The sequence below is a fragment of the Meles meles genome, chromosome 17 (genome assembly GCF_922984935.1).
Source record: "Meles meles chromosome 17, mMelMel3.1 paternal haplotype, whole genome shotgun sequence".
NCBI lineage: Eukaryota > Metazoa > Chordata > Mammalia > Carnivora > Mustelidae > Meles > Meles meles.
This window is the reverse complement of record NC_060082.1, coordinates 32659680-32685716: the sequence shown is the minus strand read 5'-3', so window position 1 is coordinate 32685716 and position 26037 is coordinate 32659680. Positions and strand designations below refer to the sequence as shown.

Sequence of the window (26037 nt, the reverse complement as noted above, 5' to 3'; positions counted from 1 at the left end):
ATTCAGTAAGATCATTTGTTAATTTTAACACAACTCATTTAAAACATTTATATTTAGAGAAAGTATGATGCGATAACTTTATCATATCTCCTACAGAACTATAAGAGACAGCTTTTGGAAAACTGATGAAAAAGCTAAATTTATTAGAGAGGGGTTAAACAAACAATCACCTAAAATATTTTTAGAAAATGATCATAACTTTAAAACCTCTCATACTTTTAGCAAGTGGTCCTAGTTCCACCCCAGGGTTGTATCCACTTATTAATGAATAATAAATTTGTCTGTAAGTCTGTAGCCTTTAATTTCGAGCATTCATATAGTTATATCTACACCACCTGGCAGTGTGCCTTATTATGATTTTTTAAAATTTCAGTTATGTATAGTTAACTTTTACTTGTAAATAAAAGAGATGGTTCCTCCTGTCATTTTACATTTTTAGGCTTCCACATTTTGTTAGTACTATTTAACTTCTTCACATCTTAAAATAAATGTCTCAATAACAAACTATCCTACTGGGAAAATAGTACTTCTCAATTAAAAAAGAATCACCCATCGAAAGAATTACTATTAAGGATTGTTTTTCTCAAAGAAATAAAATCAACCATCATTGAAACTGACTATAAAAATTTTTATGACACAAAAACGCTGAATTACTTCTCTCTTTCCTTTCTCCTCTTTTTTCCTTTTTTCTTTCTCAATAAACAACCCTTTCTCATTAGGGCATTAACAGTAGGAAATGCATTGCACATAAGGACAATATTTGTAAAAGTTGGGACTTTATTTCATAATTATTTTTCTATCCAATGAAGAATTCTTTGATGAATTTCTAAATGAAAAACTGTAATCATTTCTAGCAGCTTCTGCAAAATTTTTGTAATGAGGCAATCTAGTTATAATGAGCTAAAAAGATAATATAATTCTTTACTGGCCTGGGTTTGGATTTGTTCATATATAGCATAAATTTTACTACAGTAAGATAAAGTAGTTCAATTTAATTTGCTTCAAGGTCAGCAAATATTTTAGGTTATTTATGGGCATAAATAATCTGATTTTAACTTTAAAATCACATTTTTCCTATCATTAGCCATAAAAACAATTAAAGCCAGTATTACTGTATTTTTTGAGTTTGAAATTTTTAAATTCACTTTTTCAAACTCCCTGGTAAATGATTTCAAAGTACTTGCAATATTGCAGAAAAATATATGATGGAGGATTTTTATTTCCAAATTTTACTATCCCTGAAAAAAGTGGATTTTTTAAGGAGAGTTATTTTTAACTTAGAACTATGTTATAAAGATATTTTTAAGTAGCCATTAATATATATATATACAGAAACAGTACTAGTCTGCATTTTTGCCCTGTTCTAAGGAATACGAAGGCCAAAAAAACGCACTTTTGGTGACTAACATGAAACACAGAATACATCCTATTATAAGCTGCAGACACACACACACATACACACGCGTGCACGCGCGTGAGCGCGCGCGCACACACACACACACACACACCCCCTCTGCAAGATCAAAGACCAGAAGAGAACTGGCACTTAATTTATCAGCCTTTACAGACAAAAGACAGTTTTCGTCATTTCAAAAGGATCAGATGTCTTTTATGACAAACTGGGTTTGCAGTTTAATTTACAAATAGAATTCTAAGTAAGCAGTCTTTGCTCTGCCAAAGCAAATGACAAACAGTGTAGGTTTTCATTCTTGCGGCCCTCAGCAGGATAGAAAAGATTAAAATAAAACTGAAATAATTTAGAGAAAACAAATAAATGTTTCAGAAAGTTGAGGGAGATCAAAGCCAGAATTTTCTGACCCCAACTGTACAAGCATTTCTTATTATATTGACCAGTGCCATCAGATCATTAATTAAAAGGAAAAGCACTGGCAGGTGGCAGGGAAGCAAAAGCCGGTAATTGGCCCCCTTCTTCTCCTTGCCTTCAAAAACTCTCTCATTCTTTTGCAAGACATGCCACTAGGCAGACAGAAATGCCTACTTTGTAATATAATGATTAAGATGAGATGAAGAGACTTAGGTTTAAAGAAACTCTGCCTAATGAATGCATCTAGCTTTTTAATTATGATCCTACTTTTACAATAGGAATAGGATGTTCCATTCAACATCTCAACTGCCAAAATGTAGAAAATGTTAAATATAGAATCTACACAGATTCTTCTCACACCCATGCACATACTCAGCCCTTTTATTTCAGATAGAAAACTGGGGAAAACAACTCTTGGCAATTCAAAGGTCCAGGAGAAAACATATCTATCTATATCTACTACTATATCTATATCTTTATCTATATACACCACAAAATAGCCTTCAGACTTACCACATCACTCGGTAGGTTGTTCAAGTCATTAAATGGTGATTCTAAAGTGTTTGTGTCAACATTTAACATAACCACATCCTCCAATGATTTATTTTTCACTCTCTGTTCAAAAAACACAATCATAAATAAACATCTTAGTATATTTTCCTTCCAAAACTGTAATGAGCTTAGAAATGTAGAAAAAAATTTCTTAACGATAATTAGCTTTGGGAAAAGAAAAAAGGAAAATCCTCTATTATAAGAACATATAAATGACTTTGCCTTATGAGAAAGAAAGTTTGTTCATAATCATTTGAAAAGATTGGGTAAAAAAAATCTTTAAAATAGAATGCTTGGTCATCTAAACACATTGATTTAGTTTAGAGATGTTGAATATAATTTAACTACCAAAGAGATATTATAACAAAAACTCACAAAATAGACACAGCTACATTAAACTCTCCAAATTTACAACTTTATCAAATGAATTTTGATCCTATTGATACAGGAACTTGTGGCCACTTCTATACCTATTTTTAGCATAAATCATATTGTAGGATTAACATAAGCCAATAAGTATGACTTCTATAAGTGAACTAAGTTTTAAATAAACATTTTCTCTGTATTTCCCTATCAATTCGGTATAAGCTGATGATGAGGCCTGTAAGTCGAATAAGTAAAATGATAAAGACAGCCATAATAAGGAATTGTTAGTAAAATTTATCAAATGAATTTAATATAACAGATCAAATTTAATAGCCTATCAGATTGTTTGACTTGTCTTATTTGTTTGACATTTTAATCAAATGGCCAAATTATCTCAATATGTGGACTAAGACAGTAAATTAGAATTTCATCAAATTTTTCCTCCTTAAAGAAAGAAAACAATTTATTTTTCCTAAACTGACACGTATATTAAAATCATATAAATCTATTTGCATATTTAAATGATAGCAAATAGTATTACTTTTTGATGCAAATAAGGTGCTCATTAATGAGATCTATCTAATCAGAATTTCATAATTGCATAGGTCAACTGGCAATAAGTAAATTAATTTCAGTTAATTTCTTCAGTAAAGTATTTTTTTTAATGACATTCTAGAATAATAGCCATTTTTGAGAATTATTAAATACCTTAAATTTTAAATTGGTCAAACCAATTTTTTAAAGTTGTTCAGAAACGAAATTTCCTTGATCCATTTAGAACTTCCAATCTCTGCATTTTAGGCAGAATGTTAAGTTTGCTGGGGAAATGGTGGTCTAGAGTAGGGAATTTGTATGTGTTAAGAAAGCCATAGTGTTTGTGTAGAATATGAATTCTCAAGGGAACACATCATTTTAAAAATCCATCTTACAAAAGACATTGTAAGTACTCAAATTAAGAGTCAGGATGGCTGTTTCTTAGAAATTAAGAGAGAATCACGTACAATTGTGACACTATTCATAAAACATTTTATAAATAAACTTATCCTCTTTTCTTTGCTAATGTATACACATACATAAAATAGGCTCACATACATAAGTATTTAGTTACCTATGAGTTAACTACAGCATAAATACAAAAATAACCTATTTCAGATGCAAAAATACATTTATATTTGTGGCATACGGGTGGGAAAGGTGTGTCATAATTTTGATTTCCACCTTCAATTCTAAATTGTCCCTTTTAACAGAAACTATAAAGATAATCCAGAAACCCACTTATTAAAGGATGAAATGAGTTCCTATAAATAGTCTGGAAAAATGGTTATGTGATGCCTAAATATTTTGTGATGACACAAATGCTAAACTCTGAAAAATAAGATTAGTATCAATATGAAATATATACTTTTTTCCAAGTTGCACTTAGTCTAAAAAAGTCTGATAAAAGCTGAATATTAAAAATTCTGTTCAAGGAACCATTTGGTAAGAATGGAAAATGTACTAATTTCAATAAATCAATACAATGAGACTCACTAAAATGAGAATGATTCTACATAAGCAGTAACAAGTGAAATATAGTATGTAATTTAAAAAAATTTTTTTTAAATTTGGATTAATATCAGTATTTTATCTACATTTCCTTCCAAGTCAGGCTTTAACTATTTTCTAAACAGGAGTAAAAGGTTATACAGTATATAAAATGGTACCACTTTCTCTGTTTCATATTTTAATAGTTCATAAAATTCATCTGCTTGCTTGGATTGGGAAAGAGTAAGAAAAAAAGAGAACTTGCTTTTTTCTTCAAAAATAAGAAAATAATATCAGGACAGAGACCGAAAGTCTTATGAAGGAAAACAGTAAGGTATTAAAGTATTGAGTTTTTCTCCTACATCCCCTCTATATAATAACGCATCCGGGCAATAGGACTATGAATGTGCATCATGTGTGTTACTATGATGCACTATGTTACTCTGAGTGGCAGTAGTCCCATGTTCTTGTAAAACTGAGCCAACATTTTAGCTAGAATTTCTTCTGTATTTTAAAACACATAATACAATCCACTAACTTATTTCTCATCATTTACAGGCCTTTGAGTTCATCCCTAAAGTTTAATTTTCGGGGAGAACAAAATGTCCTTATCCTTTATTTTGAAGCAAATTTACATTTTAAAAAGAAATTTCTAGCCATCTTTCACTCATGATTACATAAAAATAATTAAAAGAAAGATTTGAAAGGATATTAGTTTCACATCTTTGAACAATTGTATCTAGAAGTCTTTGTAAAGCTGTTATGTTGAAACTGTATTGACCAAGAGAGAGAATGTGGAATATTTTGATTATTCATAAAAAAAAAAATCTGTTGTAAATGCAGCCAAGCAAAATGTAAAAAAATTACTCAGTTCAGTCTCACATATAAAATATCTAAATAGATATACCCATATTTTAATTATAATACCATTAGTATAAAATAAGAAAGCACAAAAGATTTTTTTAAAATGTGCCATTAATGACTAAATAAGAACGGAATTGCATGATGCATATTATCTTGTAATAAATTAAGGAGAAAGTTACTAAATGGTACTCAACTGGTTTAAAGACATTCTTGAAGTTCCTTTTATACCTTCTCAATCACTATTAAACCAAATAAACCAAAACAGAACTGACTACAAAGACAGTTCAATAAGTCCAGAGTATAAAAAGGTACCGAGATTTCAGGCAATCTAATCATGGCTCTAAACAGTCTCATTTAATGATGAGCCAATTTAAAACAGAATGGACCATTTCTCTAAGATAATACTGCAAGAAGTAAAAAATTCTTAAGCAATTTGCTCCCTAAAAAAAGGACTGATTTTTACTATAGATATCCCATAAATATATGGTAAGTGTGATCAAATATTTAAAACATGCATCCATTTCCATAATATTTTGGAAAAGCTGAATCATTTGTATTAAAAGTTGATATAGAACCATTATGCAAATATATATATATAACATCAACAGGTACAATAAACAACTTTAAATGTTTTTCATCTGTACAAATAAACATATTATAAAAATGATGTATTCTATTAGATACATTAAATAAGAAGAGACATGTGCACTAATATCAAATTCAAATTTGATGACTTCTTTGAAACCATACCAACCATGGTTAGATTTTATACAGTGAAAATACTGATGAACAAAATACCAGTTATATATTCTACAATCAAATAACAGACTAAATACCTACAAATTCATGTTTTATTTTATGCAAATTGATCTTTCACTGCCAGCACCCTGTCATAAAACAACAAGTTTTCTAAAAATTAATAAAGATTCATAATGTTATCCAACTCAGACTTCAAAATTAAAAACAAATTAGGTCTACTAAAGAAATTCATTAAAATGTATTATTTTTAATGATTAAACAAATAAAAAGTGTTGCCCTAGCATTCTGCAAAAGGAGAAAATGACCAAAACCAGAGCACATGTAGGATTCTCTAACTTGGGAAGGACTACTACAGGAACATGACTTCTCCAGACATGATCCTTAGGAGTTTTAAAATAATCAATGGGATCTTCCTTGATCTGCAAAGTGAGGACTGATGGTGTACACAGTGACAACAACTAATAAGAAAACCAAATCTAACTCATTTAGGTTGCTGATTAGAAATTGGGTTAATATACAATATGCACAATCAGCAAAAGAAAAAAAAAAAGAAAACTGAATAAAATTGAAATCAGCTAGCATAATGATGCTATGCAACTGACCCAAGTCTTCTGTTTGGATCCAAGTCTTCTGTTTATGCTTTTTTTAGAATCTAATCTTCTAAGAAGTCTTCTCTGGAAGTTTCACTGATTCCAAGTACAAGGTATTTAAAGTTCAAAGTTTTTCACTATAATGATGACAAGTCACAAAAATCATTTTGGAATGAAGTGATAACAGTACAAAAAAAATCAATGCATTTTAAAACCCTAACAGGACTGGAAATTTAAAAAAATTTAAAGCTATATTCTAATTTAAAATTTCATGATTAGTGTATTAAAATCACACCTTGAAAAAGCACACTGACAAACTGGATCATAATGGATTGAAAAATGAAAATATTTTCCCTTTAGGACTCATAAGTGCATAGAATCTGACCTTCAAAATAAGGTCTGAAAAAGAAGTAAGTATAAAAGATCCCAAGTACCATAAAAAAAAGTGGTTCATCAAAGACTAAGTTTTTAGTATATAATACTTACCACATGACCTTGACCAAATTTAACGTATTTTCATGGTTTTCATGCCCTCTAAGATGGTCATTCAGTATACTAATTAAAATGTAATTATTCCAAATATTACCTTTTTGAAAATGATTGTGTAAGCATACAATAATTCAACACTTGCAACTGCTTTATACTATTCAACTGATACTCTTTAAAAAAACACAACTGTTTTAACTATTATTTTTATTAATCAATTTATCACTTATGCACCTCATGTCTGAAAGATACTCACCTCTATGAGGCTGGAGTGTATTCCAATCAGGTATGGCATTGGAGCACTAAATTAAAGATATATAATGTATATATTCATAAGCTCATTACAACTGAAACAACTATATATGTAATTCAGAAAGTTTAAAAAAATAATTAAAGGTACAGTTCTAATATAGCCCATTATAGGTGTTTAAAATTATTCAATACATAAAAATCAAATTCAATTGGAGAGGCCATGAATATATTCAAATTAAGGTTTATTTGCATAAAAATCACAAAATCATTTATAATTAAATAAAGAGTGGTAATGCCTAAAAAAACTTTTAATTTATAAAGAATATTAGAGTCTAGGTCATAGTCTGAGTTAAATCTTCCACATATTTCATATCAAATATATCCTAATTATCAAATTTATTCACATTTCTTTTATATGCCTTTTTAAAATTCGATTGGATTCTTATTTTTGTCATTTTCTTACTATATCATCATTGTTTCACACCTAAAATGGCAACAAAATTTTTTGATTTAGTCCATCACCCAGTATTTATTGAGACTGACTATAAGCCAGGCACTGTTTCGGAACTAGAAGGACAAAGATAAACAAGTTCTTCCTCTACTATTATCATTCTCTTTCTGTGCTTTCTGCTCATGTACGTTGTCCTTTATTTAAATGTCATACAGTATGGTGACTGACATAACATAATAAGTAAGTAAATACATAAATAAATGTCACGCATTCCTATTTATCCCATTTTCACTTCTAGTAATAAAATAATTTTAACAAATCACAATATTCAAGTATGTGTAAGAATAATACTGAAATAATTACTTCAACAAATAATACCTGAAGCACAGCAGATGCTAGAACCTGGGCTATAGGCTAGGTATAATAATAAATGATACAAACAGAATATATTCCCTTGTGGATCTTACACTCCAGCAGAGGATACAGATATTAAATAATTTTTGTAACATAAAATCAGGCTTACAAGTAAGTTCAGAAATATTTCTCATAAAATACAAGAAGGGAATTATCCAACTTGACATTTTGAAATCAAAATATTATTTAACAAGAAAACGTGAGAATGGACAGATGTCTATAAATGTGATAGAAGATATGCAAATAAATAGCTATCTAAAAATAAAAAAAATTTTGACATTTCTTGTATAGATATCTCTGTGTTATAGTTAATGAAACATTTTCTATGTTAATGAAAACAGATAATCTTTTTCAAAGAATTTGCTTAATTTTTGAAATATCATTTTCACTATTAGAGTTGAGCTGTCCAAACTCCTGCATATCCACTTTGCTACTGAGAACCGGTCACAGATAAAGCTAACGGTGCTCAACAGTTTCCAAAGTAACCTAAAAGAGCTTCAAATTTATTTAAAGATGCCTTAACCACTAACATATACCCCAAATTCACCAAAAATAAGGATGGTTAAAGTTTCTGTTTAACTTCTCATTATCCTGTTCATTATTTCCTATTGTATTAGATACCATCTAATTCCCTTTTGTAGCTTTGTTCCTTCCTATCTTTTTTTTTTTTAATACAATAGACCATCTGGAATTGATCTGATATTCTGGATCATTTGACTGAAAGTTAAGAACTATTTATAGGCCTTGATATCCTTAAAACCTAACAGATTTTCTGCCTTCAAAAGGAAACAGGAGGAATAAATGTGGACTGTTCCACTTCTGCTTAAATAAAGGAAGGCTGATTACTTCCGTAGTTCAAGTTCTCATCTCTGGAATTCCTTCTGGGACTCCACAGAAGACATAAAATATATGTCACTAACTATTCTGGGCTCTGACGACTGGGTTCAGAACATTTTCACAAAACAGGGTAGCAAATCCCAAGATCTTAAATATGTCAAGCTGTCCACATCCAAAATAGCATAAAATTATTCAAGTTACTCTGCAAACTTCCAGTTCACCCCAGGTTTATCCTACCTACAAAATTTACAAGGAAAAGTCCACAGTATCTCAAATTTTGAAGCACATTTTAATACAATGAGTGTTCATTAAAAATACGTAAGCTTTTTAAAGTTAACAATTATTATGTCCATTTTACAGATGTTGGACGAACACTGAATGGATCAGATTTCAAAAATTCAGAGCCAAAAGTAGTAGCTAACCTACTGAAGTCCTACGAAATACAGATAAAAACTTTTTTTTTTTTTTTAGATTTTATTTATTTATTTGACAGGCAGCGATCACAGGTAGGCAGAGAGACAGGCAGACAGGAAGGGAAGCAGGCTCCCCGCTGAGCAGAGAGCCCGATGCGGGGCTCGATCCCAAGACCCTGGGATCATGACCTGAGCCGAAGGCAGAGGCTTTAACCCACTGAGCCACCCAGGCGCCCCCAGATAAAAACTTTTAAAACTTCATGAGAGCTAGTGATTTCTTGAAATACAAAAAAAAAATTGTTTAGCAGTTGTTAAACTAGAATAAAAATTCAATAAAGGGCTCATATGTAGAACTTAGTAATGAAGTAACTTGTAACTGTTTCTGTGAGATTACTGGATATCTACGTGTTTTTATCTCACTAATTACTAACAAAACCAAAAACATATAGAGATGTTAGAACTGTAAACATTATTAATCTAGAGCTCAAATTCTTAAAATAATCATGTTTTGCATATAGATTTTATAAAATACATTTTATAGACAGATTTTGTATTTTATGGAATACAGACTTTACCGGTTATTTCTTTCTCATGAAGATTGGATTGTGCACCTCCTAATACTAAATCAGCCACTCTCATGAAAAGTAATTTTGCAACCCTAGCTGAAATATCCTAATTAGATTAGGGTGTTAATAAGTCAGGAAGAGATCTTTGGCAACACAGATGTTTTATCATCCACGTGCAAAACTGTCCTAGATCTTTCTGTCAATGAAGTTATTCACAAAGATAGGATACAGAAGACTATTATGACTACTACTTCTTTTGGGTAGCAATTAATCTCTACTCAAAAATAATCACCATGTAATACCTTTTTTTTTTTCTTTCTAGGTTTTCTTACAGAAACCACCCGTGGGTACACAGTAACAGCAGTATATTAACTTAGGTAGTCTAAACAGCACAATTTTCCATTTATGCTTTAAAAAACAATTCTCTAAAAAGCCAAATCCGTTCCTTTCATGGAAAGAAGAGTCAGATAGGTAGATGACATAAAAAAGTGACTCTTGAACAAATAAAGATGATTATAATTTTACTGGTACTAAAGTGATACTACCTCCTAGGTGCTTAGGTACTCAGAAAGGTTGAGTCTATGTGGCAGTATCATGGACTTGCCACATTATAGTTCTCTCTCCCTATCTGTCTCTCACTCTTTTTCTCTCTCTCGTAGTAAAAACACTTCATATGAGCTCTGCCTTCTTAAGAAATGTTAATCATAGGCACAATATTGTGCAGCAGACCTCTGGAACTTAACCATCTTGTATAACTGAAATCTTAGACCTGTTAAATAGAAATTCCCATTCTTCCTTTATACTAGTAGATTAAAAGAAGATGTAGATGGTGTCATTTCCTCCCAGTCACCTTCACTATCCTACTAAGCAGTGTGGGCCACTTCTTCCTAGGTGTCCCCATCCAAGTTGCTTTTACATGCCTCTGGTATAAACCTTATAGTACTGAAGTATTACTCTGTGTTCCTCTAGTGCGTGCATGTGTGTGTGCGCTCCATGCACATATGTGTGAATTTCTTCCTCTCTGTAGATACTGAAAGGGCAGAAACTAAGTTTCATTCAGTACCTTACATATACTCACTGCTTGGCAAATAGGCGTTCACCAAATATTTGATGTACAAATAAATGGATAAATGAATGAGTCAACAAATTAGCTAGCCCTTCATTAGTGGACCCAGATGCTATATTCATACATGGTCACAAGATGGCATTATGGCTCTCCACAGTCTATGTCACACCAGTGATACCAGGTACGCAAATAAAAATACTTTCAGAAGACAGGATTATTTTAGGATTTGGAAAGTTCCAATCACCTTGAAGAGTTGGCAAATATACATCTAACCCATCAAACCTTCCTGTTCTATGTCTATATAAAGACATATAAAAATTTCTTTATTAAAAAACCATGAGATTGAAGGGACAATCTCTAATATTTTTCTCTCTTTTGCATAGAGATGAGTATGATTCTAAGATCATTTGCCAGGATGCAATGGGAAGAAAATGGTTTTCTTCCATTAGAAATATTTTAGTCCATAAAATTTTCTGACAGAAGAGAGCCAGAGTCTTAGCTATTTCTTTAAAATAAAGAAAAAGAAAAAAATTACATTATATTGCTCAGTTCCTAGGATAGAAGCTGAGCCTATCATTGTGACCTGAACCTAGTTCAGAAGTTTCAGATAACTCCTTGTTTTATTATCACTGCTGTACTCTCCAGAACACGGAACTGTCTGGCATAGAGGCTGGTAGAACTTGTCCTAAAGGCTATTTCAAGGTTAGAAACTAGTAAGAAAATTCGAGGGACTGAAATATGAAACAAGCTTCCTTCCTTATAGTGAAGCAGCAGAAGGACTTGATGGCAGGGTTAGAAAGTATCAGGAAGACATCTCTGGAAAGAATTAGTACAGAACTACCTACATCACAAAATAGTTTCTAAATAACAGTATTTTAGAAAGTCTTAAATGCCCACAGAAGATAATTATGCAAGGAAGAGAACATTTAACCTTACAGTCCAGAAGAAGATCTCAAAGCTGCTGTGTCAGAGTCTAACCCTTGTCCAGCCTCACTGTGAGTATACGCACTCTTCCAGAGGAAGAGAACAGAAAAGTTCTATGGGTATAGCTGAATTCAAATCGGGTGAGATCATTGGGAGTCATTTCTAATGCCAGGAAGCTTTTCAAAATTACTCCCAACATTTTCAACATTGCTTTTCATAGTGGCTTAGGGCTGAGACTTTGCTTTAAACCAGAAAATCAGGGAATCCCTGAATTAGAGGCAATCCCTTTGCTGGTATTTGATATGGTGTGCTGAGGGAAGAGGGGTCTAGGAAAGTGTGTCCTGAGGTAAAGGTAATGAAAGCGTGCCCTGACAGAGACAATATGGTTTCTGACACACTTGGCAGACAAATCCTGACACCCGGGATATGGAGTTCTCTAACTGATATTATAACTTCCATATGCTTTTGCTAACCACCAAATACAAGACTGTATTTGCTTCTCTTTACACATTTAATTATCTAAATGACTATGGAAGTACCACACAAAATCTAAAGAACTTTATGTTTGCCAAGTATACATTTTTGCTAGCTTTGAAAAGAATTACCCTGCCTTCATAAAAGCACCTTTTGATATTTGCTACCGATCTCTAAAACAAGTCTCAGGGCTTGCATTTGTCTACATACACACCAAGCTTACCTAATCTACAAATAAGCATATTTTTTCAAATCATAAAGGCTGAATTTAAAGGAGTTTGGCCAAGGTCATCTTACCAGCAGTAGTCCAGCAGGTGCGGAGGAAGCACTGGGATGTATATGTGCTGCCAGAACATGGGGTACAGCAGAGCGGCTGATCCATGGAGACAGGCAGTTAACTAAAATTTGCAAGAGGATAACAACAATAAGTAGCTGCTGACCCTCCAAACAAAAAGACAGGCTCAGGTTTTCAAAGATTAACAACAATCACAAAACTATTTATTTAGTAACCTAAATCACATTATCTTTACCAATTCTGCCAGGGGGTAAAAAAATCTTATGTTCAAAAGCCCCTTGAAAAATATACAAATAGCAAAAGTGGCTTCTTGGGCATCTTATGGGGACAATTATAACTATCTGAAAATATAGTGTTTAGGGTCAAAACTGAGAACATAAATAAAAGTAAAACTGAAAAAATCAGTTGAGCATCTTAGAAGAAATTGTAGGAAATTACAATTTGTGCAGCACAGTTTGCGCATCACTCAGATTAATATACCACGATTAAATATGGAAAGGAAGAGAGGCTGAAAGCTCCTGAGGGATATCATTAGGGCAAATTGCCAAAGAATGAAACATGAGCCAGTCAGGAGAGTCTGGAAGCTGCAATAATACCAGGGGACTTGAATGTTCGACAGTTGGAGCTTCAGTAATGTGTGAACTGCGGGTTATGGTATCAAGAGACTCTGTTCACTGACACATAGAATGTCACTATTGACCAGCAAACTGCCCAAGCTTGACAGCTGTACTACAGGAAGCCAAGTATATCATAATTTCATATTTAAACTGTTCATTTCAGATTAACATTTTGTTTCCTAGCTTTATATCACAACAGCTGCAAATACATTGATGCTATTTTAAAGGTAATTGCCATTTTAATAGTTTTGTTTTGGCAAGCAGTTAATTAAATATTTTTTAATGCTTAACAAAGGGGTATCACTTTTTTTCCCTCTCCCTCCTACTGACCCTCATCAGAATTCTTTCCATGGGACTTTTTTTACATCTTAAATTATATTTCTGTAAGTGTTCATCATTTTTTAATGTTTAAAGCAATAATTAAGTCAGCATTCTTCATTTTAAGTCAGCATTACAAGCTTACTAATTAAATCATTTTATCCACTTGAACATTGGAATTTAAAAATAAAACTATCTGAATATGAACCACAGACTTTCTGTAAGCCATTATTCCTGTTATACAGAGAACTGAAACTTACATATAGTAATCAAATTAACTTAAAAAGATAAATGTACAAAAAGCAATTCAATCTTAATAGAAACATTTGTCTATATTTAAGTGCAAAATAGTTCAGCTAAAAAATTTTTTAAAATTAAAGCAATCTAATTTGAACGAGAAACATAAGAATTTGGATTAAAATATACTCATCTTTATCATATATATTTTTTCCAGTTAGATTTTTATTAATTTTATAAGGCAAACAATGTATTTTGTTTCTATTTAGTATGCTATCATTAAAGGATTTTAGTACTTTGAACATACAAGCTTTAATATTTTATCTACAGTATTCCTTCAATTTTAAAAATTCCTTAATTGGAGCATACAATATACCACTAGGAGGCATTCAAATACCTTCACTTAACAATTACAGACCTTGGATTTATTTGTCTTATTTGAACCCCTCATAGAGGGAGATGAAATAGGGTTGATCTAACAGGGTCAAATTCTCTGAGAGCTCTTAGGTACTCCCTGCTTGTAAATTTGGCATCTTTAAAGCTGTATTAACATTTTCTATCCCTTCAATGTAACTCAATGGCTAAAAGCATTTATACAGCTTTCAGAGGAGGCTACTTCACTCAATTTCTCCATTTGCACACAGATGGCTTTTAAAACAACTCATTTAAAACCTTAAAAAAAGGGAAAGTGTTCCTTTTACATTATTAAGAAAATAACAGTGTAACAAGAATAATACTGCCTTCTTAAAATAAGGAATTATAATAAGGGTAACTTATTTTATTGGATACACCCAGAGTCCAAAGCACTCTGTTAATTGCTTTGTAGACACCTTTCCTATGCCCTTAATGGTCATCCTTAAGTGAAGTTATGAATTGTTTGCCAAGAAGGCACAATAACATCTAATGAATCTGACTGGCTTCACAGAGGGCGATTGCTCTACGTGATGATAGACAGTTACGAAACACCTGCAACTGCCAGCATGTGGCAAAAGATCATCTCTACTAATCAAGGTCTGCCAGGAAAGAAGGAAGTTCTACAGGATTTGGCCTGTAGAAAGAAAAAAAGTTCTACAATTTTTTGGGTTTAGGGGATAGGTGACAGGTAAAAGGAGAGGTAAAAATACTACCCCTCCCTAACCACGATTTCTGGCCAAAGCAACTAGAATGAATTATTTAACATAATACAGCACAAAAGTTTCAGGTTCAGATGGAACTACAAGGAATTTGCTTTTGCAAATACTGATTCTGTTAACTGTGAGATATTCACGTGGAGATTTCCAAAGCAGGCAGAAGCAGACCAAAGATCCCCCCTATTCCCCTAGCAGCATGTAATAGCTATATGATTGAAAACCAGAGAGAACACTATTATAGCATCTCCTTTCTGGAGGAGTTAGTAAAGTAGTAGGTGAAAAAACACAACTAAGAAAAAATAAATTCAGTAGGAAATCAAACACGGTTATATATAAGCTATATAAAACAATAAGAGCGAAGTACACAAAATTAGGGCTTTGCCACTTAAGAAGCTGTGTGACATCTGGCATATGTACAAGTAAAATCAGATCTGCTTCCTAATCTTTAAGTATACGCTAGACGATCTGTAAGTACTATCTCTGAGATACAGTATTCTTCAGTCTTAGATCAACTCAATTCTAACATTTTACATTGTTAATGTTGTTAACGAATTTTTTTTCCAGATAGGTGGTTAACAGAACTAGACTACAAATCAGGCCACCTTCAAAATACATCTAAAGATCATCTCTAAAACCTTTAAAGCACATGAAGTAACTGAGCAATTGGAAATATCATAAGTTACTTGCTCCATCAAACAAAAATTTTAAGTGCCTGCCTCTGTGTTATCATAAATCTCTACCAGGCCACAGGGACCCAGTACTGAACAGAACAAAGTCTCTGTTACATTTTAGTGGGGAAAGCAAACAATAAACAAGTATATATTATGTGGGTTAGAGGTAAGTTCTAATAGGAAACCTAGAGTAGGCTAAGTGGGTAGGAAGTGACAGAGGAGCAGTTTTAGACAGGAGAATTAGGGACAAACTCTGATGCCGTGACATCTGAACTGAGACCTGAATGCTAGAAGAGAGCCAGCTGTACGGCTTTGAGGAGAAGAGCATTCCAGGTAGATGAGGTGGGAACATGCTAGTCATCTTCACAGAGGAGTAGGGAGGTCTGCATGATTAGATTGGAGTAAGCGGGAGAACAGTGGGAGAACAGTGGGAGGTGAGGTCAGCGAAACGTGGTCGGAACTGGAGAGCCCTCTGGGATATGGCAGAGACTCTTAAGTATTACTCTTCAAGAAATTTCTCCACACCTCTGAAGGGAGCTGTCACAACAAATTATTTATCTAGAACATTCTAACACTTATGCAGATTAAGGAAAATAAACTATGTATTTTAGAAGTCTCATTTGCAGACTAAAGTACTTAAAAAGAAATGAGATCAATATATAAGCCAAGTAAGAAGAATCATTTTAATTATAAGTTTATTATGATCTATTGATTCTTTAAGCACAGAGGGAAATGACAATCATGCTTTTTTGGACTAGAATTACCCAAGACTCTACATCTGGTTCGTGATAGGACTAGAACTCTATATTCTTTGCTAATATTCTGTCAGCGGTTTCTTTAATACCACAGCTGTTCTTCATGAAAGCAAAGAGGGTGGGAGAAGAAGTTTCAGTATTTGAGTCAGAACATATCCTGGTCACTATCCTCTGGAAACTACTGAAATAATAGAGGAATGATATATAATAAGGCTATAATTTTCAGAGAAAAGCAAATTTACCAAATAAAGATTTAAAAAAAAAACCCTTATCATCTTTGTTAAATGACAAATGAATATTTAAATGCACATATGATTTCACAAAGCATAGTCAATATATTGACTTGGTATGGTCCCACAGTACTGACTAATGCACAATAAAATCACTGGGAACATTTCTCTCCCATGCACTACAATTATAAAACGAGTATATATGGAAACGATGTGAAGAGGAAAGAACTGATGAGACCTATAAAATCAGGGGGAGAAACTTGAGAAGAAAGGTGGACAACAGTGAACTTCATCATCAAATAAAGGCACTTGGAACTTCCAGCCCCAGGCCACCAGGGTCTAACAGAGATATTGTCAATAATAATAATAATAATAAGTGTGTATGTAATGCTTACTATGTGCTAGGCACTATCTTGAGTACTTGATGTACACAGATTTCATCCTCACAACAACATTATGAAATAGCTTCTATCATGATTATTTCCTTTTTACGGATCAGGACACTGCAACAAAGTTAAGCCAATGGCCTAAGATCACACACCTAGTATGTGGCAAAGCCAGGATACCAACCCAAGCAAACTCCTGAGTACAATGACCATTATTTTAAACTGCCTTTAAAAAATTTTTTTTTATTTTTTATTAACATATAATGTATTATTAGCCCCAGGGGCACAGGTCTGTGATTCGCCAGGTTTACACACTTCACAGCACTCACCATAGCATATACCCTCCCCAATGTCAACTGCCTTTTTTTTTTTTTTCGACAGAGATCACAAGTAGGCAGAGAGGCAGGCAGAGAGAGAGAGAGGAGGAAGCAGCCTCCCAACCTAGCAGAGAGCCCGATGTGGGACTCATTCCCAGGACCCTGGGATCATGACCTGAGATGAAGGCAGAGGCTTTAACCCACTGAGCCACCCAGGCGCCCCCAAACTGCCTTTTAAAAAAAAAAAAAAAGATATTATTTATTTATTTGTCAGAGAGAGAGCAAGAGAGAGAACACAAGCAGGGGGAGCAGCAGGCCGAAGGAGAAGCAGGCTCCTTGCTGAGCAAGGACGAACCTGGGATCATGACCTGAGCTGAAGGCAGACGCTTAACGGACTGAGCCACCCAGGCATCCCTAAACTGCTTTTTGATACACAAGCATTCAAAATTCCCATCACTGGGGTGCCTGGGTGGCTCAGTGTGTTAAGCCTCTGCCTTCAGCTCAGGTCATGATCTCAGGGTCCTGGGATTGAGCCCCGCATCGGGCTCTCTGCTCAGCAGGGAGCCTGCTCCCCCCCCCCCCGCCCCGCCTCTCTGCCTACTTGTGATCTCTCTCTGTCAAATAAATAAACAAAAATCTTTAATTAAAAAAAAAAAACAAACACCAAAATTCCCATCATTATGGGGCTCCAAATAACATCTACTGGCTGAAAATATTCTACCTTAGTTATATGGTGGAGAATGAGTCTTTACACTCAACAAACAAGAACACCTGATCTTTATAAGAAATAGCTGAGATCTGTGACAGAGATCCAATTTCTAAAACTTTCCTCAGGCATCATAGTGGGCAACTTCAGCAGAAAACCAATGGAACAGATTCTCTCAGATGTTGAAAAGATAATTGATAAAAATTCTACCAGTTATCATCTCAGTTTGGATCTGCAGGAATATTTAGTTGGAAGCCAAACTAAAGTTCTTTCCCTTTGTGATATAAAATCACATTCATTCCATTTTCTTAAATTCAAACTATATTTATTAGAGGAAATAAGCCACTAATAAAACTAGGCAATGTTTTAAGCAATTAAATAGACATGTATTTGGGGGGAAGGGGAAATAGCATTACCAGATTCCCAAAGAGACCACAGGTAAACAACCCATCTAGTGTGATGACAATGAAAACAGCACAATTCAAACTCACCACACTTTACAAGTAAAGCTCTCATATGGACGCAAAATCATTCCCATATCTCGCAGACTGTGCCTCATTCTTATGGATAAGTTCTATTCACTTCAACTAAAGTTCTATATGAATTATTGAGGGGCAGATTTATGTCCCCTAAGAATATATTTATGCACAAAAACCAAGAAATAGAGATTAGAGACTCCATTTGATTTTTAACTGAATCAATATTTAATTCAGAAATTTATGCACTATAAATAACTAAAGGTATACAGAATAAATTGCTGCAGATGGGAATGTGATAAATTCCTCATGGAATGAAAAAAAATTAGTGGAAAGCATAAAGAAACCATCTGTTTAAACATGTTTAATTTACACTCCCATTTAAAAGTTTAGACCAAAAGAAGTAGCAGTAGGGTATCTGACAACTACAAAGTTATCCCAACTATAAAATGTTCTTACTGGAGGAGCACCTGGGTGGCTCAGTTGGTTAAGCATCTGAGTCTTGATTTCCACTTAGGTCACAATCTTAGAGTCCTGGGATCAACCCCCAACACAGACAGACAGACAGACACACACACATACACACACAAATACACACGCACTGTCCAGACTCTGTGCTCAGCAGGAAGTCCACCTGAGGATTCTCTCTTCTTATCCCTCTGCCCCACCCCACTCATATTTTCTCCTTCTCTCTCTCTCTCAAATAAATAAATAAAATAAATAAATAAATCTGTAAAAAATATATTCTTACCCAACCAAAATTCTAAAATTTAAATCAAGTGACAGTTGTAAGAAAATATTTGGAAAAAAAACCAGCAATTTTATATAATGAAAAAAGCCAGTATTTGCACATTTTTAATGTTTATACTAAAATATTATTTTATATTTCATTCTTTCTTCATCCCATTGGGATGGTAAATTCTGCCACTTACTTGCTAAAAAATCAACCTAATCTCTTTCCGTCATACACAAGTCCTTTGAAGAGTTTTAATCGTCTCACAGTTGATCACTAGTTCATTAGCTCTTCCTAGCCAAACAACTTTAAATTTTTCTGCTCACTTACTTCTTTTATGTATTTATTCTTTTAATGATTTTACAGATGGGGAAACTGAGGGAAAGTTAAACAAATTTCCCAAGATCACACAACTAGTAATTGGGACACCAAACATATGCTAGTTATTATTATTGGTTCTGGGGATATAGTAATGAAAAAAGACAAAAATTTCTGCCCTTAGGGAGTCTGCCTTCTAGTTACCCTCTATAAAGTACTATTACAGTCATACCAACTCTCCTCGACTCTTTGGTTCTCTGTAGCGGTCACATTACGCATATATGCCATAGGCTTAAAACAAATTTCTTCCCCTACACAACCTTTCTCTATTACTAAATTTTTTGCTTTCTACTTCTCACTCTCAAAGTTGATTCAATACCAGTTTTTGTTTTTCCTAAAAAAGGCCCGTCTACCTTTCCACCAAAGTTTACCAGTCTAATCTACATTGCTCAAATGTACCCATCTATCTTCTCTCCTCAAAAACTCATAGATACTGAATTCTAAAGGATTATGAGTTAAGCAGTTCATGTGAATTACATAAAGACTACATAATTTAGGCAGTTATTTAAGAAATAAACAGTACAATTAAAGAATGACTGCATTTAATAGGTAGAAAGGATCTTTCTTGCTCAATTCTTTCATTTTTTAAACAAGAAACTGCAGGAAAAAAGTTAAATGGCTTATATGAAGTCTAATTTATTTGTTAAGTAGTCAGGACTGAAACACAAATCTCTAATTTAGAAGATATTACTAATATAATTGCTCTGCTACCATATCTTGGGGTAGAGTAATACTGTAAACAACCAATAAAGAAATCCAATTGGCTGATGCTCTTTTTAACTATTAGGCATTTCTGAAAATAGTAATTTAAAATATTCCTTACCAGGAACAAAATAAAACTGGTTGCAAACTATTAGCAATTAGAAAAAAGACAATCACAATTGCAAAGCAATCACAAAGGAAGTTCTAAATCTTTATAAATGGAATTAAATAGCTCTTAATTTGTGAGGCATATATAATTAAATAAGAATGAATAATTACACACATATATTAAATATTCTAATATTAAAATTGTATATAATATTCTCATATGTACTTAACATACATATACATGTATTTTTAGCATGCACATCAAATATAGTTAAATATATACATCTATATATGAACATTTATATAAGCATCTACAGTCATGTGAATATTTATATGCACACACACCCATATTAAGTTGCAATTTACTGGTAATTAAATGATATCAAGCCCACTACCATTAGACAGCAACTAAACAAATACCTCATGAAGACTGGTCCTTTGTGTGTCATTCTATACTTCTCCCTCTTCCTTACCTACTTTCAAACAGACTCTATATCCAACAGAAGTTTCCTCAGAAATGTTTCTAAAAACCAACTTCATCTTCCTCTTATGGTCTCTATTCTACTGTAGAAGCGAGTCACTCCTTGCTTTTATTACTGCACAGCCTTTTAACTGGACTCCTATTAGAAGGAATTCCCCTACCCCATTTTTTTCTTTTATAATGCCACCAGTGTTATCTTCCCCAAAACAAAACTGGTCATTTTATGTACCTCATTTGCCTCCCCACAATCTGTTGGATAAAATCCAAGCCCCTCACGTTAGCAAACATGTTTCTACACGATCTGGCTATTACTTATCTCTCCAGCTACATTACATAGCACAACTTTTCTCTCTTTTCACAGACACATACAGAGATATGTTAAACAAGTATATATTTCCTACACAAGACATCAACTCCGTTCAAGAAACAATGTCATCCTGAAGTCAACTTTTTAATCTACTACTCTCCCTCTTACATTTTCCATATTAGAGTTCTTATCACATTGACTGGCCTTGATTCACTAACATAATATGATTGAAGTTTTAATTTATATTTATGATTCTAATTAATAACTTTGAAATTCCCAATACATAATACCTGGTAAATAATAATAACAATGCACAAATGAATAAATCAATACTGTTATACTTGGTCTTTGGAAAAATTTACCAATGTTAAATATTTCCTTCAAATTAAAGGTCTTCCTTTTCTACTCTTTGTATAATACAGTAGGAAATCAAATAAAATAGCTGATTCATGGAAGCTGTGCCCTTCACATATTGCCCATTAGCTCCAAATTCACTCTTTGATACCCATCTGTGATAATGGTCTTTTTCTTGGCATTTTCCTCTTTTACCAGATAGCCTAATGTTAGTAGAAGACAAAGAAGAACTTAGTCAGTACAGGACACTGGAGATACACTGCAGGAGGAAGGGATTTTTGCTTCCTGGTTCCAGTGTGTTCTCAGGAAGGCTCCTACAGGGTTAGGCTTCTGCAGTACACAGTGGCCAGTAACACACAGCAGTAATACCTGGTAGCTTGTTCAGGTGATTTTGTGGCAGAATCCTTCTAGGGAGATAAACCCCCAGGGCAGTCAACAAGCTACCTGGTGGCAGGTTAATTATACCAGAACTCTTCCATCAAGGAGGAGGCATAAGTCCATCCTCTTTGGAATAAATAATCTGGATAAGGTCTTCTCTGACTATAATGCTTCTGCTAGGAACCACAATCACTAGATGCATAGAATAACATATCCATCAGCATGGCCTTCTTTATAGCATTGGACCTCATCAAGGTATTCATTTAATAGCAAAGTAAGTAAAGCTATGGGTTCATGACCATTAAACTAACTAGTCTTACCCATATTTACAACCCAGAAGGAACTGGCCTAACTGAAAAGTGGAATGGCTTACTGAAGACTCAGTCATGGTACCAGCTGGTATTATTATACCCCTAAAGGGTAGGATTCTATTTTACATGATGCAGGATATGCTTTAAGTCAGAAAGCACTTTATGGTGTTGTTTCTCCTATAGCCAGAATACGTGGGACCAGGAATCAATGGGCGGAAGGGGGAGTGGCCATTTCATTATTACACTTAATAACCTACTTGCATAAATTCTATTTCCAGTCTCAGTAGTTTAGAACTCTTCTGGTTTAGAGATCTTACCTCCCAACAGAGAAATGTTTCCAAGTGAATTGGAAGAGGATATTGACACCTGGCCATTACAGGCCCCAATGTCACTGAACTAACGGGCTAAAAATTGGGGTTGATCTACTGGCTGATTGATCTCAATAACCAAAGAGAAACTGGTTTGCTTCTACACAAAAGAAGCAAAAAGGACTATATCTGGAACTGGGAGGTTCTCTGGGGTACCTCTTTCTATGCCTAATAATAAAGGTTAATGGAAAACTACAGCAATCATTTAAAAAAAAAAAACAGAGCTACTGAGGATTCAGATCTTTTATAAATGAAAGTTCATGTCATTATACCAGGTAAACTCAACTAGCTGAGGTTCTGGCTGAGGGTGAGGAAAATATGGAATGGGTAATGAAACAAGTAAGCCATAAATACCAGTATTGTCTCATGATTAGTTATACAAACAGAGGTCACAGTAGCTTTGCATATTGTTTATTTGCCTTTCATATGCATGTGTTCATTTTTAACTGCTAACCATTTTTTCCCTCTATTTCTCATTTTTATTTTCTACATGTGTTGTTAGTGATTAACAGAAATTTAAATGTATTGCAATTAAATTTGAAGAGATGATGATAATAACTCTTGGGAGTGCTTTTCCTCATTTTGGGAAATGTCTACATTTGCAAAAAGGAAAACTATATCTTAATAGCTACGAACATAGATTTGTCCTGTTGTTGTATAGAAGTACAGATGTATTTAGATGTGCATAAACGGAAGTTGAATATCCAAAGGGGTGGACTATACCAGTTATCAATTTATTGCCTAATTCACCCTTCACTGTCTGGTCTTTGAAAACAGATCTGTGCCCTTTAGATATTTATTCTTTTTAACAGCTGGCATCATGTTAAGGTTTGTCAGGAAAGGACACTGAAGAGACATTTCAGGAAGCAAGGCCTTTGGTTCCTGGTTCCAGTATACTTACCCAGCAGGCTCCTGTCAACCCTGTGGCTTGTCAAGGGCCTGCTTTCTTCCAGGCCCAGGTCCTGTAGCACAGGTGGCTACCGGGCCCCTGTTTAACAGGCAACAACGACAGTGCCAGAAGGTTCTCCCAGCACTCCCCACCATGGGCAGTTCTACCGCAGGAGTGCCTCTGGCTCTTGCAGGGCTTGCAGCCTTTCCAGAACTTGGCTCCTATGATGTGGGAAGCACCTGCATGTGGATATGGCAGTGTACAGCTGTCAGCTGCACCAAACAGCCAGCAGCTTTCCTTGGCATGCCCCTCTCCCCACCTTGTTTCTTCAGGGAAGTGAGACAGTGCCTCCAGTGAGACAGCTCTGATAAACAGGGAAGCTGTTTCCCCTCAGGTGGGCTCACAGCAGTGTGTTGCCAATGAGGTATCTCTCTGTGAACAGATTCCTCAGTACCCCTAAAGTGGCTTTCCAGCAAGTTTGAAAGAATGACGCCTGTCACCCAAGGGGCAGATTTCCAAAAATTCTGCCAGTGTAGCACCATAACAACTTCTCTGGTTCCACCCTCTCAAAAGGGTCTCAATCTTGGGCCCGGGTGGGGCTCCTTCCTTGGGTATTCTACCTCGGAGCTAAGAGTACTGGCTGCTTTACATCTGCTGTACCTGTGTTCTCTAGTGTTCTCTTCACTGTATGCTCGCTCATCTCTTGGTACTCCAGGCTCTTGCCTCAGCTTTACATTCTTTGTTAAACTTTTCTTGATAAAATTACTGTGTACTTTCTCTCACTTTATTGGACTCAGACTGCTACAGATGCCATGACCTCATTACCTTCCTTGTAGAACACTGTCTGACATGAATTAGGTACTCCATAAATAAGAAATAGTTTATTGAATGAAGAAATAAACATCTTCATATGGAGAAAGCAGTATGTTTTCTACCTAGGACTATATGAAGGCCAAAAGATACCAAACCATGTTCCTATACAGGCTGAACAGGAGTCAGTATAGCAATAGAAACTAATAAAGCTGAAAAGAGCTCAAGATGTATTAAGTTTTTCCCTAAAGAATTACCATTTAGACAAAGACTTTCTAAAAAATTAAAAGATTCTAGTAGAAAATGGCTAAACACAAATCTTCTTTTAAAAGACAAAGCCTACATGGAGATTAGCCTCTAACTTACAAACTTCAGAATCTATGAAATCTTTATTATTATTATTACTATTATTTAAAGAGCCAAGTTGTCATAGAAACAATCGGACACATTTTTATTTGTCAAAAAGAAATTTCTAGGGGCGCCTGAGTGGCTGAGAGGGTTAAAGCCTCTGCCTTCGGCTCAGGTCATGATCTCAGGGTCCTGGGATGGAGCCCCACATCAGGCTCTCTGCTCAGCAGGGATCCTGCTTCCTCCTCTCTCTCTGCCTGCCTCTCTGCCTACTTGTGATCTCTGTCTGTCAAATAAATAAATAAAATCTTTAAAAAAAAAAAAGAAAAAAGAAATTTCTACCCTGGCATTTTCAGTATCAGATGGACACTTCATATTTCATAATATAATTAATACAAATTTTATTTTAAACCTTTTTTTCTGTTATCCACAATTTAAAAGATTAAATTCATTTAAAAATACACTCACATATATATACACACACAACAGACACAAACCATGATTCTAACCTTTAAAGAGATAAATATCTAATACTAGAGTTCAACAAATTCACTTATAATTCTAATGAGAGAAGTATGTGGTAAGTACTACAGTAGTTCTGGGATGAAAGGTAAACAGAAGTTACAGACAGAAACTAGAACTTTAAAGAGCAAACCAGATTCTGGGAAATATTCAGAGGGATGAAGATGGGAACATTCTAAACACATTAGAGGAAGACCCAAAAAAGTGCAGCTTCAGGCACTGACTCAAAAAATTATTGCTAGAAACCTACTAGGTATATCAGCACTATCCTAAGAGGTAGGTTTACTGTAGTGAATGAATCAAATAAGGTTCCTTCCCTGAGTTTATAGTAACTGATGATTAAGTTAAAGAACAACTAGGTCATAGAATGCACTACGTAATTCTTAGCTATAACTACTCCTTTCATCGTCCCCATCCTTTTATGTAAGTGGAAAAAATGCTAACATGTTCAAAACAGATGATCTGAAAATAGTATTTGTGAGAAGTGACAACTGCCTGAACTAAGGCAATGGGCAATGGAATGAAAAACAGGGGTCAAAGAAAGGACCGGGGAGGTATGTGAGGGAAAAAGATGAGATGGAAGGGTCAATCCCAAAATCAGTCCCACTGCAGGATAAGGGAATATAATCTAGGACATTTCATCAGAATAGAAAAACTTGCCTAACTGCAAAATGCCAAACACAATACATAAACACACACACACACACACACACACACACACACACACACACAAATATATACTGTGCATAAACATAAAGATAGAAGGTACATTTAAAAATAAACCAATTGCTCTCAATAGTTTTACTAAGGAAACAGAAACTATATATATATATATATATATATATAT

The 26037-nt window shown here is 34.2% G+C and overlaps 1 protein-coding gene across 3 annotated transcripts in view; it reads right to left on the bottom strand.

Annotated features, from left to right (window-relative positions):
* DENND1B (DENN domain containing 1B) overlaps window positions 1-26037 on the bottom strand; it is a 267935-nt gene that overhangs the window by 98579 nt on the left and 143319 nt on the right. For all 3 annotated transcript variants that reach the window (XM_045982799.1, XM_045982800.1, XM_045982801.1), the window contains 3 exons: window positions 12661-12761; window positions 7223-7268; window positions 2339-2440 (listed from right to left, as the gene is read on the bottom strand). In XM_045982799.1, the coding sequence (XP_045838755.1) occupies window positions 2339-2440; window positions 7223-7268; window positions 12661-12761 (249 nt within the window). The remainder of the gene's footprint in view (window positions 1-2338; window positions 2441-7222; window positions 7269-12660; window positions 12762-26037) is intronic.